The 14,318-nt window shown below is 48.5% G+C and overlaps 6 protein-coding genes across 6 annotated transcripts; 2 read left to right on the top strand and 4 right to left on the bottom strand.

Moving 5' to 3' along the window:
• Positions 1-179: 179 nt before the first annotated feature.
• Positions 180-2,575, bottom strand: BDBG_06920 (uncharacterized protein). Its single transcript, XM_002622756.2, has one exon. It carries the CDS (start codon positions 1,828-1,830, stop codon positions 232-234), a length of 1,599 nt encoding a protein of 532 aa, XP_002622802.1. The 5' UTR covers positions 1,831-2,575; the 3' UTR covers positions 180-231.
• A 359-nt stretch (positions 2,576-2,934) lies between these two features.
• Positions 2,935-3,420, top strand: BDBG_17520 (uncharacterized protein). The gene has a single exon (XM_031725216.1). The coding sequence runs from the start codon at positions 3,112-3,114 to the stop codon at positions 3,280-3,282; it is 171 nt and encodes a 56-aa protein (XP_031579844.1). The 5' UTR covers positions 2,935-3,111; the 3' UTR covers positions 3,283-3,420.
• Positions 3,421-4,531: 1,111 nt separating this feature from the next.
• BDBG_06919 (rab geranylgeranyl transferase escort protein) lies at positions 4,532-7,675 on the bottom strand. The gene is made up of 4 exons (XM_002622755.2): positions 7,428-7,675; positions 7,232-7,350; positions 6,121-7,134; positions 4,532-5,873 (listed from the first exon to the last, which is right to left on the bottom strand). The coding sequence occupies exons 1-4, from the start codon at positions 7,499-7,501 to the stop codon at positions 5,482-5,484; spliced, it is 1,599 nt and encodes a 532-aa protein (XP_002622801.1). The 5' UTR covers positions 7,502-7,675; the 3' UTR covers positions 4,532-5,481.
• Positions 7,676-7,746: 71 nt separating this feature from the next.
• BDBG_06918 (peptidyl-prolyl cis-trans isomerase-like 1) lies at positions 7,747-9,630 on the bottom strand. The gene is made up of 3 exons (XM_031722836.1): positions 8,988-9,630; positions 8,881-8,922; positions 7,747-8,787 (listed from the first exon to the last, which is right to left on the bottom strand). The coding sequence occupies exons 1-3, from the start codon at positions 9,048-9,050 to the stop codon at positions 8,374-8,376; spliced, it is 519 nt and encodes a 172-aa protein (XP_031579843.1). The 5' UTR covers positions 9,051-9,630; the 3' UTR covers positions 7,747-8,373.
• A 30-nt stretch (positions 9,631-9,660) lies between these two features.
• Positions 9,661-12,765, top strand: BDBG_06917 (minor histocompatibility antigen H13). The gene has a single exon (XM_002622753.2). It carries the CDS (start codon positions 9,978-9,980, stop codon positions 12,009-12,011), a length of 2,034 nt encoding a protein of 677 aa, XP_002622799.1. The 5' UTR covers positions 9,661-9,977; the 3' UTR covers positions 12,012-12,765.
• BDBG_06916 (3' exoribonuclease) lies at positions 12,247-14,291 on the bottom strand. Its single transcript, XM_002622752.2, has one exon. It carries the CDS (start codon positions 14,138-14,140, stop codon positions 12,830-12,832), a length of 1,311 nt encoding a protein of 436 aa, XP_002622798.1. The 5' UTR covers positions 14,141-14,291; the 3' UTR covers positions 12,247-12,829.
• Between the last annotated feature and the right edge of the window lie 27 nt (positions 14,292-14,318).

Here is a 14,318-nt window from a genome sequence, read left to right as displayed (position 1 = left end):
CACTTCCTCAACACTCCCTCATACTCCCCGTTTCGCCCCGCAAAGAGAAAAATTGCACGTAAAATGGAGGTAATGTAAAAAAAAAAAAAAAAAAAAAAGAAAGAAAAATAGACACCAACAATCCCAAACCCCAAAAGCCGTTAAGTAGAAGGGAAGCGAAAAAAAAAAAAAAAAAAAAAAAAAAAAGGGTTAAGTGGAGGGGATTCTCGGATTTTTTATAACTACTAAAAGTTAAACACCCGCACCCCCACCACCGCCCTTGGGCCCTAGCCAGACTAGCTCAATAACACTGTGCATCCCCCCTTCATCATTAACATAACTCTGGTGCACATTATCCCCCACAACCGTCGAATCTGCCAACATCCACCTCTCCTTCTTGATGCCCGGCTGATCCTTCGGCCGCATCGGGCCAAGCCGCTTCTCGTACCCGCGCTGGTCCTCATCCCACGTCTTCTCCGTCTTGTCGAAGTCGACCGCGCTGGGCGACAGTCGCGCGTTCATCGTGTACTTGACCAGCGAGTAGCCGTTGGTCAGGACCCAGAAGCTGTGCATGGTCGTGCCCGTGGTGCTGTCGATGGTGTGGTACTCGTCGAAGCGGAAGCGGCGCAGGATGGACTGCCGGCCCGCGGCGGCGGCGACGGTGGACATCTTGACGACGTCCTTTTTGTACCAGCTGCTCCAGTGGTGGAGGGTGTGGATTTGGCGGCCGGACTCGTACACGCCGTCCACGGCGCCCTTCATGTCCATTTGGTACAGGGTGTCCCAGATTGTGAGCGAGGTTTCTCCGAATTTGTCGATGCACTGGGCTAGTTTCTGGTCGCCTGGTTGCTCGCCCCAGGACTGGCAGGTTTCGTAGGCGCCGTGCAGTCTTTCGAGGAGGGGAAGGGAGACGAAGACGCCGGCGCCACCGAAGCCGATTTGGCCAAAGGTGTCGACCTGCCAGCTGGCTTCGGAGAGGGTGCCGATGTATACTCGTTGCGAAGGGTCAAAGGTGGAGAGCTGTTTGGCGACTGTAGCTAGGGAGAGGAAGTAAGTGTCGTCGTCGACGAAGCTGACCCAGGTGGTATTTGGGCGGTGGGATTTTATGAAATCGGTGAAGCCTTCTACGAGGCCAAAGTATCGGGCGGTGAAAGCCAACGGGAACTTCTTCAAGGTGATATCCAAACCCGCATTTCTGAAATAGGCCTCGTTTTCCTCAATCTTCTGCGTATCGCCGGGGACGAGAACAAGCAGGCTAGCCTTTGTGCTGCCATAGGAGTAGAGCAGGGCAGGCAAGAGACGGTGCAGGCGGTCGACGGTGGTTGCCAGGCCAAAGAGGATATTGCTCGTTTCCTCGACGTCGTAGTCGGCCGCGACATCCACGTCGATGATGTTGGGACAGGGCCAGGGGTCGTGGGGATCCATGACGGGGGCTCTCATTCCACGACCCAGGGGGCGGAAGGGCTGCAAAACTTGCTGGCCGATGGTCTCCATGGACTTGAACTTTGTGTCGGGCGGCAGATGGTGCGGGCGTAGGTATGTGCGGGTGTAGTTCTTACCCATCAGCCACTCAGGGAAGGACAAGGGAGGGAGTGGAGGAGAACGGTGCAGAGGGTGATTCCCGGAGGCACACAGCTGGTCCGGAGTCTTTGGTTTTTGGATGTCTGCCTGGGGAGGGGGCCGGGCATTGTGGTCCTTTGGCGGCTGCGACGACGGCGGAGAGAGTCTGTCGAGAGGGTGTGTGAAGCGGGTCAGGGCAGCGCGGTCGTAGTGGTCGACAGCCCAGAAGAAGAGGGTGATGACCACGATGGCGATGATGGGAGTCAACGCCTTTAGCCTGACGGGAGGCATTGGAGTGTGATTGTGAAAAAGACGGCGCTGCCTGTCCTCTTATGTTTCCCTTTTATTTGTCCTCTATGAGAGGTGCGTGGTGAGGGTCTTCACGATGCGCAGCCCGATCTGTAATCGGCGTCTTCGCACATTGGAGCAGAAGGAGTAGAAAGGGTATACTCTGTATACTCTGTATACTCTGTATACTCTGTATACTCTGTATACTCTGTATAGCAGGGTCCCTAATTCCCAGAGAGTTACGATGCGTTGGGGGAATGTTGCTACTGAGGAGAGAAAGGAGAGAAAGAGAAAAGAAAGCTGGGAAAAGGAGAAGGAAGTGACTGGAAAGTCACACAGTGAAACTGATCAAGAAGGACAGTCAAAAGAAGGGGGAGGGAAAAAAAGAAAAGGGGAAAACATATAGAAAAAAGAAAAAAGACAGAAAGAAAGAAAGAAAGAAACGAAAAGGGGACACGCGTCTACCAGCGGCAATGAGCAACGTTGAAGAAGATGAAGTTGGCGATGGTGAGAAAAAGGGCGGGAATGAGTGACGATGAGAAGAGCAGAACACAGAATACAGAACACAGAATACAGAAGAGCAGAATACAGAATACAGAATACAGTCCAGATCACATTATTATTATCGTATCTTAGAAGACACAAGCAGGAAATGTCATACTCAGTTACGACAGTATTCCTCTAATCATTCCCTCCCCTCCCCATCCTGATATCTCTGCCAGGTACGGAACGGATGTTCAGATGTACAGATGTATGTACAGGTTCAGGTTCAGATTGCAAGGTTCAGGTTCAGGTTCAGGTTCAGATGCAGGTACAGATACAGGTACAGGCACAGATACTACTCCCTCCCGCTCCCGCCAGGAGATCGCCAGGAGATGACGCCAGCTCGGTTGTTAATTATAATTATAATCAATAACCATAACCATAACCATAACCTGTTTCTCAGTGCATCTAAACTGTCGAATGGCGAGCAGTTACAGCGTAAGTAAAAGCGCAACACCCAAACGGCGACATTTGGATTAACTAGTTACAGGTATGTATGTAAAAAAGAGAGAGATAAGGAAATCATAATCATAATCATAATCATAATCATAATCAAAAAGGGAAAAAGGAAAAAGGAAAAAGGAAAAAAGGAAAAAAAGACGGTGGCCAAATCCTGAAACGGCAGACCAACTTCTTACGCTGAATACTTTACTTTACTTCTTCTTTCCCCCCCGCCAACAACTCACAGACGAGACGAGAACAAGCAATGACGACGGCCAAGTCCTGCTCTGGATAATCATAATGATAGCCATGACGATCATCTATCTTGAAACACGCGCATTCCAACCCTCTGCTGCCCGGAGTAACACGCTCTCTGCCAAATCAAGGCGGTTGGTTATGCCGCCCCTGAATCCCTGTGTCCCTGATACACGGCCTCCCAGGCATCCACTACCATCCAAGACGAGGACATAGATACATAGACTCCTCGTATAGGAGAACACCTCAGGAACCGTCAACCACCTCTACGGCAGTCTCTTCAACCTCAATTCAAACCACACACACACACAGAGAGAGAGAGAGACAGACACACACACACACACACACACACACACAGAGAGAGAGAGAGAGAGAGAGAGAGAGACACCAGCCAGTCGCCCGACCTGCACGGGTTGATCGCTGGCTGATCGCTATTTCTGAAACTCCGCAAAACACGGGGGCATATATCCATCGTTCATGATACATACATGTAGTGTACATATGTTGGGTGTAGGCGTATGTATGTATGTATGTATGTATGTATTCAATGCATGGTCCTTGAACAAACAACATATTTAATCATAATAATAATAATACTAACCAAAAAACCACCCCTTCCTCTCCTTATATACACGCTTCTACCACCACCCCGGCCCAGCCCCACACGCCTTGCGATCTTAAGCTTTGCCATGGCGGGCCCCTGGAGCCCAGGTACAGCCCAGGTAGAGCCAGGACCCCGCATATCCCGCAGCCACTGCCACTGCCGCCGGGGTTACCAGGGGGGGGACGCGTGTCCCAGACACAGTGACATATACGCAGTAGTAACATGGACATCATCGTTCCACAGTCAGTCACTGGTGAATGGAGATCGAAGGGAGTGAGAGGGGGAGGAGAGATGTCTTCACCGGAGTATTTTGTGCATCTACACAGTACGCTAGTTAACTAGTTCAAGAGAGGAAGGGAAAAAAGAAAGAAAGAAAAGAGCTTGAGGAGAAAAAGATGAAGGGTATTTCACACTGTCTTCTGAGACGAGATGACACAAGACACTTTGTATCAACCAGTTTAGTATGAGAGAGGAAGTAGTATCTTTTGTGATTCTCTTTAGAAGTAGATGCTTCTCTCATAGTGTCTCAGTGTAATGTGACTTGGGAGAGTGTTGAAATATAATATAAAATAACTATTTCATCTTGTTCTAAATCTCTCTCTTTCTCTCTCTCTCTCTTATCTCAGCTCTCACCCTTTTCTCATCTAGTTAGTTACCTAATAAATATTAATAAATCAATGCACATCAAAGCTATTACTCTTTCACAACTCAGAATTTAACAGCAGAATGCTAGTAGATTGCAACTATTGTGCAAAAAAGGCATGTATATATTGATATTAATATTACTTACCCTCTCTTCATAGACAATATCACAGACAACTACACTGTATGGAATAGATCATCAGTGCTGTTTGAATGCTTCTCATTTTCATCACTTTATTTTTATTTTTATTTATATAATCAGATGATCAGCTACTCTCTCTAATAGCATTTATCCTGCAGATTTATTTCACAAAGTAAAAACTAACTTTTATTCAAACTTGAAAATTTCATTTATATTTTTCTTTAGTTAATATGAAAGCAGGTCTGCTGTAGTTTTCATTAAATATATATATTTCCTTTCATACACACATACATACATACTTGTACATCACATCATGCAATGTTCACGGCATGCGATGACTCATTGACTCTCTGCGTCGCTTCAAGTCACTGATTTTATTTTCCTCGCAGTTCTCTCCCCCCCCTTATCTCTCTCTGAGTTTGCGTTTCGGCAATTGGACGGAAAAGAGAGAGAGAAATAAAGAAATAAATAAAATAGAAAGAGCATGCGGGGAAGAGAATGCCGGCGCGCCTCGACCCGAGACTGACTGGAACCGCTGGATAAAGGAGGAGAGGAAGTCTGGAGGAAGGAAGGTGGGTAGGTTAGGTAGGTATGGAAAGAGAATTTCAAACGCTCTGTTTCGGCTGTTTATCACGTTTAACTTTCCAAGGCAGGCTGGCTATGCCTATGCACGGAACAGAGATGGAGGAGTGACGCGGCGGATAAGGAAGATCATTTTTCTTTCTTTTTGGAACTTTTTTTTGGTTGGAGTGGGACTGATAACTATGTATCAGATTGGTAACTATCTTATATAGAGCGCACCCACCTGGGCGGGGACTTCGATGCTTAACTTGGCGTGGGTAACTTATCTCTGATCTGGTCAATGGCAACGGCAGCGGAATATCAAAATGATTGCGTTTCATCTATACGGCAAAAATCCAACGAAGATGGCGTTGAATACATACGTAAGATCGCAAGAGGACGCTTCATTCAGTTTTTCCTGTTGAAGGTTCAATCCAAAAATCTCGTTGTCTTTACACTATCTCATCTAGTTAAGACCAGCTTCCTCCCCATCGCCGTCCTCCCCTCCAGTTCCCTCTCGGTCCTCGAACTGCAAAAACTCCCCCCCCTCCGCATCCCCCTCAGTAACAGCTTCCCAGACAGCTCGCACCTGCTCAAGCATCCCATCGTCAAATGATAGGTCTAGGTTTGGCGGCGCAAACGAGAATACACGTCCCGAGAAACTGTCTGAGACTGGGGATAATTCTGCAGATGGAGATAATGACGTTTCTTCGTCGAGAACGCCCGACTGGGTATATCGGAGGCTCCAGAGGATTTTTGCTTCCGGGTCGACAGATGTGAGAAAGTTGGTGGCTGCGGATTGAATGAGCGACTCCCCATCGTCGTTGTATGTTAGGAGCTTGCTGCCGTATATTACGCCTTTTGGTTTTCATGGGTCTGTTAGTCAAATGCACATCTATAAAATGTAACGGAAAAGCATGTGAATAGTTGAAGTGGCTCTCTTCAGGCTGTCAGAGGAAAGTTTATCATCAATGAAATTGCAGACAATGTAGATAAGTATTCGTTTAAAGAGGAATCATCATTTGAGAGCGAGGGTTTTCTTTGTGTTGTCTTGGGTTTGGTGCCATGGGGATATGGAAAAGAAAATAACGGTAGAGATACGTACACTGGCCAGTTGGGCATTCCCCGGTATCGCTGGAATGGACAATTAGGTATATCGGGGGCTGCCTCGTTCCAAATGGTCCAGGAACGAAAACAACCGCTCCGGCTGGTATGGGGCCGCCTTCCGATGTAGGCGGAAAGAGGCTCTGAAGCGAAGATGACACGACCATGATCGAGCGAGAAATCTTTGTACAAGTGGGTTTTGAGCGTTGAGTTTCTGCTGGTAAATCCCATGGCGATCCCACAACAAACTTGCTCCGCACAGTCTCTCCATCAGAGAGCTGAACCCGTAGTCCCCGATCATCACCGCCATTTTGAGGCCCTGGCGTTGGCACTTCTACATGCCTGATGCCCTTATTGAGGACATAGACGCCGCCACCGACTGCACATGCCCGACATCCTACCTGTGATATTTCCGGACCACCGCCCCATTTCGGAAGCAGAGCGCCGAAGCCGACGCCAAAGACCCCAATTGATCCCAAATGCCTTCTTATCCTGGGCACCGCATATCTAGTGCTCGTCTCATCCCACGGTCGAGAAGAGAGAGATAAAGATGTAAGGGGGTCATGGAGGTCTGACGGAATATGAAAATTTGACATGAGGTACTTAGCAAAGGGAAGATTTAGATCACTGTCCTCTTCACCAGCCTCATTTCCATCATCCACAGACGTTTGGGCAAGATACCTGAGGAATTTCATCAGAGATCTCTTCGATTTATTCGACATGTTGTCGTCAGCGAAGATATCTTCCCGACTTCCAGGTACTCGAGTTATCAAGGAAGAGCTAACTGAATCTCCATATCTGCATACCCACCAACTCCCGACGGGCAGGAACTCCAGCTGTCGATATATCCTAGATGAAACCAGATTTGGGATAAGTCTTGACCGGGAGTATATGAGCTGTGGAGATAAAGAGAGTGTATATGCTCTTGAAGGCAAAAGTTTGCTGCTTCCTTCATCCTCTGATGAAGCGGGTAAAGTGGAAATTGAAGCAGACTCAAAGGGAGTAGAGTCCGGAGCTGGTTAGCATCGGCACCCGATCAGCATAAATTGTGAGTCAAGGGACTCGCGACCAAGTTGGCCATAAGAGCCCATGGTTAGTGCTAAGTGTCTCACCCTCGTTGATCTTTGTTACCCAGTCTTCGGCCTCTTGGAGGCTGAAGGCTGCATCCGGCCCTCCGTAGTAGCCATTCTTGTCAATATGGAGAACATTTTTACCTGAGCGAGATAGTGCTCTGTTAGAGAATATTGGCATTAGGTTAGCGAACCGAGGTACCAGAATGAGAATCAGAGGAGATAGCCAATGACTTACAGTGCAAGTATGGACTGGGGCAAGCCAGTCCCGGAGATCAGCACATCCCAGTCAACGTCACTGAGCTGTTCCATTACAGCAGCGCACACATTACAGGATCAGATGCTCAGTTCATAGGATGGGCAAAAGACCATTAGCGTCGACAATATGAACCACTGGCAATGACAGGTTTGAATGTTTTGTTTCAAGTGGTCGAAATCAAAATCAACTTCTGTTTTCATTTGTGGGAAAATCCAAAGGGAAGAGAAAGAGAGAACTCGAGGTAGAAAAATATATGGCGAGAAAGAAGCGTAGTCACATGATGCGTTAGCCCAATAGGGACTGGCTCAGGCTTGGCATACGGACCAACGTCATCAAAAGCAGAAAATATCAAAACAATTTTTCCTGTTCTTTTTCTCTTTTTCAACAACTCACTCCTAGTGCTTCTGCGCAGACCATGCCGCGTCCTACTTTTTTAGTAGTTGCTTTGGCGAGCTTGTCTTCTGGATCCGCCTTCATTGGCTGTGTCCGTTATGGAGTGTAGATTGCTTATTTCACCCTGTATCTGCTGCTCTGGATATATCGTCTGATGGAAGCGGTTCGTTTTGCGGTGATACATTCTTTTCATATTTATTTAATTTTATTTATTCTGCCTGTTTATGGCATGTATTTATGGTGTACATCTGGAGTAAAGTCTTCTTTGGAAGTGTCTCTGGAAGACATCCTTCCCATGTATGGAATGGGATCCTTCGCTGGGAATGACCATGGCTGTCCCCCCCTCAAACCCAGCTTTGAGGCCAAACCCGTAGCAGAATTTGTGTCCGGTATGCGTAGTATATAGCAATACCTGAGCCTTCTCTTCTGACCATCGTAGTAGAAGAGCAGCTCAATCTATTCATCGTATATCATCATGCCTTCCAGTCCTTTATCATATATTCAACCTTGCCCAAGGCCGAGAGATATGCCATCACTCCTCCCCCGATTCCTCCACAACCCTTGCCCTCACAATCTTAACCTGATCAACCGGCCTATCCTCTGCTCCTGTCTTCACCAGTCCCATGCGCTGCACAACTCTCATCCCACTCTTCACCCGGCCAAATATTGTATGTTTCCCATCCAGCCACGGAGTGGGCGCCAGCGTAATGAAAAACTGACTGCCATTGGTATTGGGTCCGCTATTCGCCATGCTCAAAACTCCCGCGCCTGTATGTTTCAGCGCGGGGCTGATTTCATCCTCAAACTTCTCGCCGTAGATCGAACTGCCCCCTCGACCTGTGCCGGTGGGGTCGCCGCCTTGGATCATGAAATTAGGGATGATGCGGTGAAAGATTACGTTGTTGTAGTAGCCGCGTTGCGCGAGGGTTGCAAAGTTCTTGCATGCCTATTGCTCGCAGAAGAGAGCTGTATGTTAGTAAAGAGAAGGAAGGGTCTGGCAATGGGTAGGGTAGGAGGGGGATGGATTGGGCTCTCGTGCCTTGGGCGCATGCTCGTTGTAGAGTTCGAGGGTGATGGAGCCCTGGGGAGAGTTAGCAAGTTTTATTGGAATAGCATGAAACCGCCAAGGATGCGATTCAACTGTACCATCGAAGTGTCAAGTACCACATCAGTAGCCATTGGTGCCGTTATATTCTGAACATATGACATAGGGAGATCTTTGGCTTGGAAGTTTGGGCTTGCAAAGCTCCGGATGAATGTCAGCCATCATTTTGGGCTTGGCGCCCGTTTAACCTATCTATTTACAGCAGCGTACAGCGTAGATATCGCAAAGAAGGGAATATCATCTTTCAACCTTGGAAAGACACTCCGTCTTTTACAATGGATAACAATAATGTCGGCAAGATATATGTGCCAGGCAGTCCCGATTTAAGTTCCTTCTTCCTGACAAGATATACAAACACAGGCCGCACACACGAACTACACCTAGGCTTTGTGAGGCTGATAACCTGTATAATAGAAACCTGGAGTTAAAATGCCAAATCAGCCCAGTGACAAGAACTATCTAGAGTAGCCTCCTATGCTGGTGAGTCTTCCATAATACGCTGCGTAGAAGTGTGGGAAATAGATACTTAGACTCTCTTTAAGGAGAGAGTGAGTGAGCTCTTGTTGCAAGACAAGGTTGAAGGAGGAGAAACAGAGTTCTCAAGTAAATAGCTTCCACCAAACAACCATCCATCCAGCATCATCAGTTGTCCAAGGTAACTCATCATTTCATAACTTAACTAAGCTGTATCGCATCAAGATATGTACACATGAACATTGAATCTGCGCGGAGGTAAAAGCAGCACCAGAAAGGAGGTGTTTTGATTGGCTACGGCGCCATCTCTTCTCCCGCAGCAACGGCTCCAGATAAACTTCCAACGTTATCAACATCAAACTGAGGCTCCCAAAATCAAAAGTTTACATATGCTGTAAAATCCCCGTCACAGAACACCGCGTCATCCTTCTTTCTAGTAATTACAAATCCTGAAACGCATGCTATCGACAATACTCTTGAATGAGGGAACAGCTATCCAACACCTATTCACCTAGTGACTCAAGCCAGGTGTCCTCCGCCAAGGGCTCTCCGCAAAGATGGACGCTGCAGGGCTTTTCGCAAAACTCCTAGACCGCGTCCAGTTCGAATTCAGTGTGTGCAAACCCCTCATACCGACATACAGCCATCTTGTAGTGTCCGCTCTCTTCCCCATCTACATCGGAGCCCATGCGTCCTTGACAAGACCGTCGTCGGCAGCCAAGCCAACCAAACCCAAGCGCAAACGTTCAAACAATAGTGATGGGGAAAATCAGGAAGACAGTGACGAAGAGGACGAGGAGGATGAAGAGGAGGAATCAAGCGTGAAGAGAATGGAAGGCCTCGAGCCATCTGACGCCATCATGTTCCCCATCATGGCCGGCCTGACGCTGTGTGGCCTATATCTCCTGATCAAATGGGTGGAGGACCCAGCCATCCTCAACAAGTTCCTAGGTTTTTATTTCTCGCAGGCGGCCCTTGTCTTTGCCGTCGCGTTTATGCGGGATGGGTTTTCGCTTTTGCAATCTTTGATTTTCCCATCCCGCTACGCTCTAGGTGGGCGTATGTGGAAAGCAAACCAGCGCAAGAGGGTTTTTGTACCCGTTGGAGATGACGACTTGCCCCTGGCAGATATAAACGAGGAGGAGCGTCGCAAGTCCCCTCTTCCAGGTTATCTAGGTAACATTCCCTTGCCAGCCTCGTTTCTAAATACCCTCTGGGACATACGCAACTTTCTCTATACAAGAGCAACGCTACGAGCCTACATCCACGCCATCGTCGAAGCCAAAAGCCGCTTCACAATCTTAGACGTCATAAGCATTATTATCGCGCTCGCGGCCGTGTATTTCTTTACTTTTGTGTCGAAGCCGTGGTGGTTAACCAATTTCCTCGGCTTCAGCGTCTCCTACGGCGCCATGCAGTTCATGTCGCCCACGACGTTCGGGACGGCCTCCCTGGTCCTTGGCGCCTTGTTCTTTTACGATATTTATTTCGTCTTCTTCACCCCGTTAATGGTTACCGTTGCCAAAAGTCTGGATATACCCATCAAGTTGGTCTTCCCGCGCCCTGCGACGCCAGGAGCGGATCCTGCTTTGGAGAGCATGGCTATGCTGGGGCTAGGCGATATTGTGGTTCCTGGTATGGTAATGGGTTTAGCGCTGCGGTTTGACCTTTTCCTCTACTACAAGGCGAAGGCCGCTCGGTTGGAGAGATCTGAAAAAATCCCATATGTCAGCGCCACTGGTCGTTGGGGTGAGCGTTTCTGGACAACGTGGTTCACATCCACATCCAGATATGAGCCTATCGTTTTCCCCCAGCGCCTGGATGGGAAGCTTACGTCACACGAAGCAAAGAACTTCCCCAAAACATACTTCCATGCGAGTATTGTTGGGTATGTGATTGGCATGCTGGCTACCCTGTTGGCAATGCAGATCTCCCATCATGCCCAACCTGCTCTTCTCTATCTTGTCCCATGTGTGCTTGGATCTTTGTGGATACCTGCCCTCGTGAAAGGTGATATCACTGAGATGTGGAATTTCTCCGATGTGGTTGAGGAGGAAGAGGAAAACGAGGCGGAGAAGGGGAAGGATTCGGGCGATAAGAGTGAGAAGAAGGAGGAGAAAGAAACCATTTCCCCATCTGGAATCATCCGTAGGATGTTTTTCGAGCGTGATACTTCCAAAGCACCGGCCTCCGCATCCTCACCCTCTTCCTCAGCTACGAAATGGCCTGAACCCACCAAGGACAGCAGCGAAAAGAACGACGATAAGACCAAGAAACCCGCAACAAATGAAACTTCCAAGTCTATAAGCCTATTTTCACTTTCCATTTCCATCCCCAAGTCAAAACTGCAACCGGGAAAAGATACCTCCTCCTCCTCTGCGACCACCAACAGCGAAGAAGAACATGCGGAGAACGATTCAAAGACAGCAAATGAAACTAAACAAGAACAACAACAGCAACAAGATGAAGACCTCGACGGCTCCGATCAGGAAAGCGAACCCTCTTCATCCTCCTCCTCTACACCCGTCCTTGTAGGTGCTAATCCTGATGCGGACGTCAAAGAGCCAGCGCTGAAGAAGCGAAGAACGTAGGGGATATATGGCTATGACTTTATCCATTTTTGTTTTTTGTTTTTGTGTGTGCGTGTGTGTGTGTGTCTGGGCTATTTTATATATGGTATATGGTATGGTATGTAAGAGAGATATATGAATGTTTAATAATTGTTGCCTTCTCCTTTTTTATTTTATTTTATTTTATTCTATTTTATTTTTTTGCAGTGGATTCGATTCGATTGTTTTCATTCAATGGGTCTTACAGGCGTTTGGGTAGGATAGGAAACCCCATAGGGATGGATTGCGGAAGGGTTATAACGGTGTTATTTTGACTGGGTTTGATGATCTATGTTAATACCCGTTTTACGCATACATTCAGTTGTGATGACTAGATATTCCCCCGTCGCTGTACAGTTACTTCTCTCTGGCCTTTGCCCTCACATTTTATCCTTGGTGATAGATAGGATTCGACGTGCTAGAGATAAATGGGGAGATGGGTAACTAATACAACCAGTTTCTGCTTGGTCCTGGCTTCCTCGGCCCTCGAGGGAAACATATCTCTATCCAGTTCTCGCTGAATACATGATGTGATATGTTGAGTGGATGGAAGGAGAGAAAAGAGAACCGGAGTTACGGGGAACCATAACGTTCGGCTCCCTGGTTAGCTCATGAGTTGTTTACGCTCACACTTATCGTGTATAGCAAGAACTCTAGAATGAAAAATGCTCGTGGATCTATAAATGGGCATGCCATGCTACATACATATCAAAGTTTCGAAAAAGATTCCATTCCAGATTCTATTCCAATTACCTCCCGCGGAATCCTCTCTATTAGGCAAAAAAGACTGACAATAGAAGTCACCGCTCCCCAAACAAGCCCTTCCACTCCTCCCACCTACCCGCCGCCAGCTCAACTAACTCTCTCATCTCCCTCCTCCCAACCGCCAACCCGCCATTCTTCTCCAACTTCAGAATCTTCACTGACCCCCCTGCCTCCTTATCTACAACAACGCACACCCTCTCCGCACACAACGACTCCTCAAACCCGTCCAAATCCGCCAATATCCATCGCCGCGGTCTTCCATCGCCACCACTTCCCCCATATTCCACCGCCTTGAGTTTCCCAGAACCCATTCGCCCCTTCTCCTCCGCCTCCTCACCAACCGGCATCGGAATCCTCCACTTCTCCATCTCATCCGCCTCAAACACCCCAAACGAACTCGCAACCGGCAGGCCCCGGAGCCTCAACGGCCGCGCCTCGGAGACCTCATCGGAACAAAGCACCATTTCGCTATCCATATCCCACCACGCCTTCGGGAGGCGTGTGTCGCGCAGCGCGGCAATCATGGAGCCCCATGCGGCGTCAAAAACGTTGCCTGCGTGCGAGATGATGAGGATGTCGATGTAGAGGGTCCAGAAGGCTTTTGTTTCTGGTTCGCGCTCTGGTGCTGGTGTGGATGCATGCAGGGTCGTTATGTCTGTGAGGTTAGGTGGGTGGTGGAGGATGCGTAGATCGGAGGCACGGACCAGGCGGGTGGTATGGAGGAGGGAGAGAAGTTTGTGGGAGAGCGATTGGGCGAGGGTGGAGGGGGAGGCGGAGGCGGCTATGCTGGGGGTACAGCCGGTGTTGAGGGAGAGGTTGGGGACGAGGAGGTTGAAGGCGTGGATCTCGGAGTCGTCTTCGTTGTTGTCATCATCTTCTTCGTCTTCCAGTGGTTCGTTTTGTTTTTGTTTGTGTTGTAATTGCCCCGCCTGCGCACTGTCTGTTTTCCTCCGTTTTGAGGTGGATGGATCTGACGACGACGACACGTTCCATGCGGCTATATCATCCGTCGAGAGTATTTCGCCGCGCACACCGCACACGGCGACTGTGTCACCCATGCGAACCACTGCGCTGGCATTGGTATGTGTGAGCGAGCCGATGTTGATGGATGCGGGGCGGAATTGGGATGGTGTGCGCCCGTTTACGCGAAGGGGGGGTCTTGAATCTGGAGATGAAGGTGAGAGGTGCGCGAGGAGGTAGGAATGAGGTTGAAGTCTGGCGAATTGGGAGGGCGGCAGGGAGAGGGAGGGAGGAGGTCCTTGGACGGGTTTTGGAGAATTGGGGGGGGTGGTTGTTGAGGTTGAGGTTGTGGTGGAGGTGGAGGTTGTTGCTGGTGAGGGTGTCATTTTCTACACAATAGTGGGTATTTCTTTGTTTTTAAAGTTGTGGTTATTCATATAAGGTTGGGTTTTGGCAGAATTGAGAGCTTTTAGCAGCCCATCAAATCGTGGAAGGTTCTCATCGGCGCTCCGATGTTTTTGAGCTTTTCGTTTTGGATATTATGATGCGGCAGAATCTGTTGGA

Source organism: Blastomyces gilchristii (assembly GCF_000003855.2).
Source record: "Blastomyces gilchristii SLH14081 genomic scaffold supercont1.16, whole genome shotgun sequence".
Lineage (NCBI taxonomy): Eukaryota > Fungi > Ascomycota > Eurotiomycetes > Onygenales > Ajellomycetaceae > Blastomyces > Blastomyces gilchristii.
The sequence above is the reverse complement of the archived record's forward strand: the minus strand, read 5'-3'. Positions and strand labels throughout refer to the sequence as shown.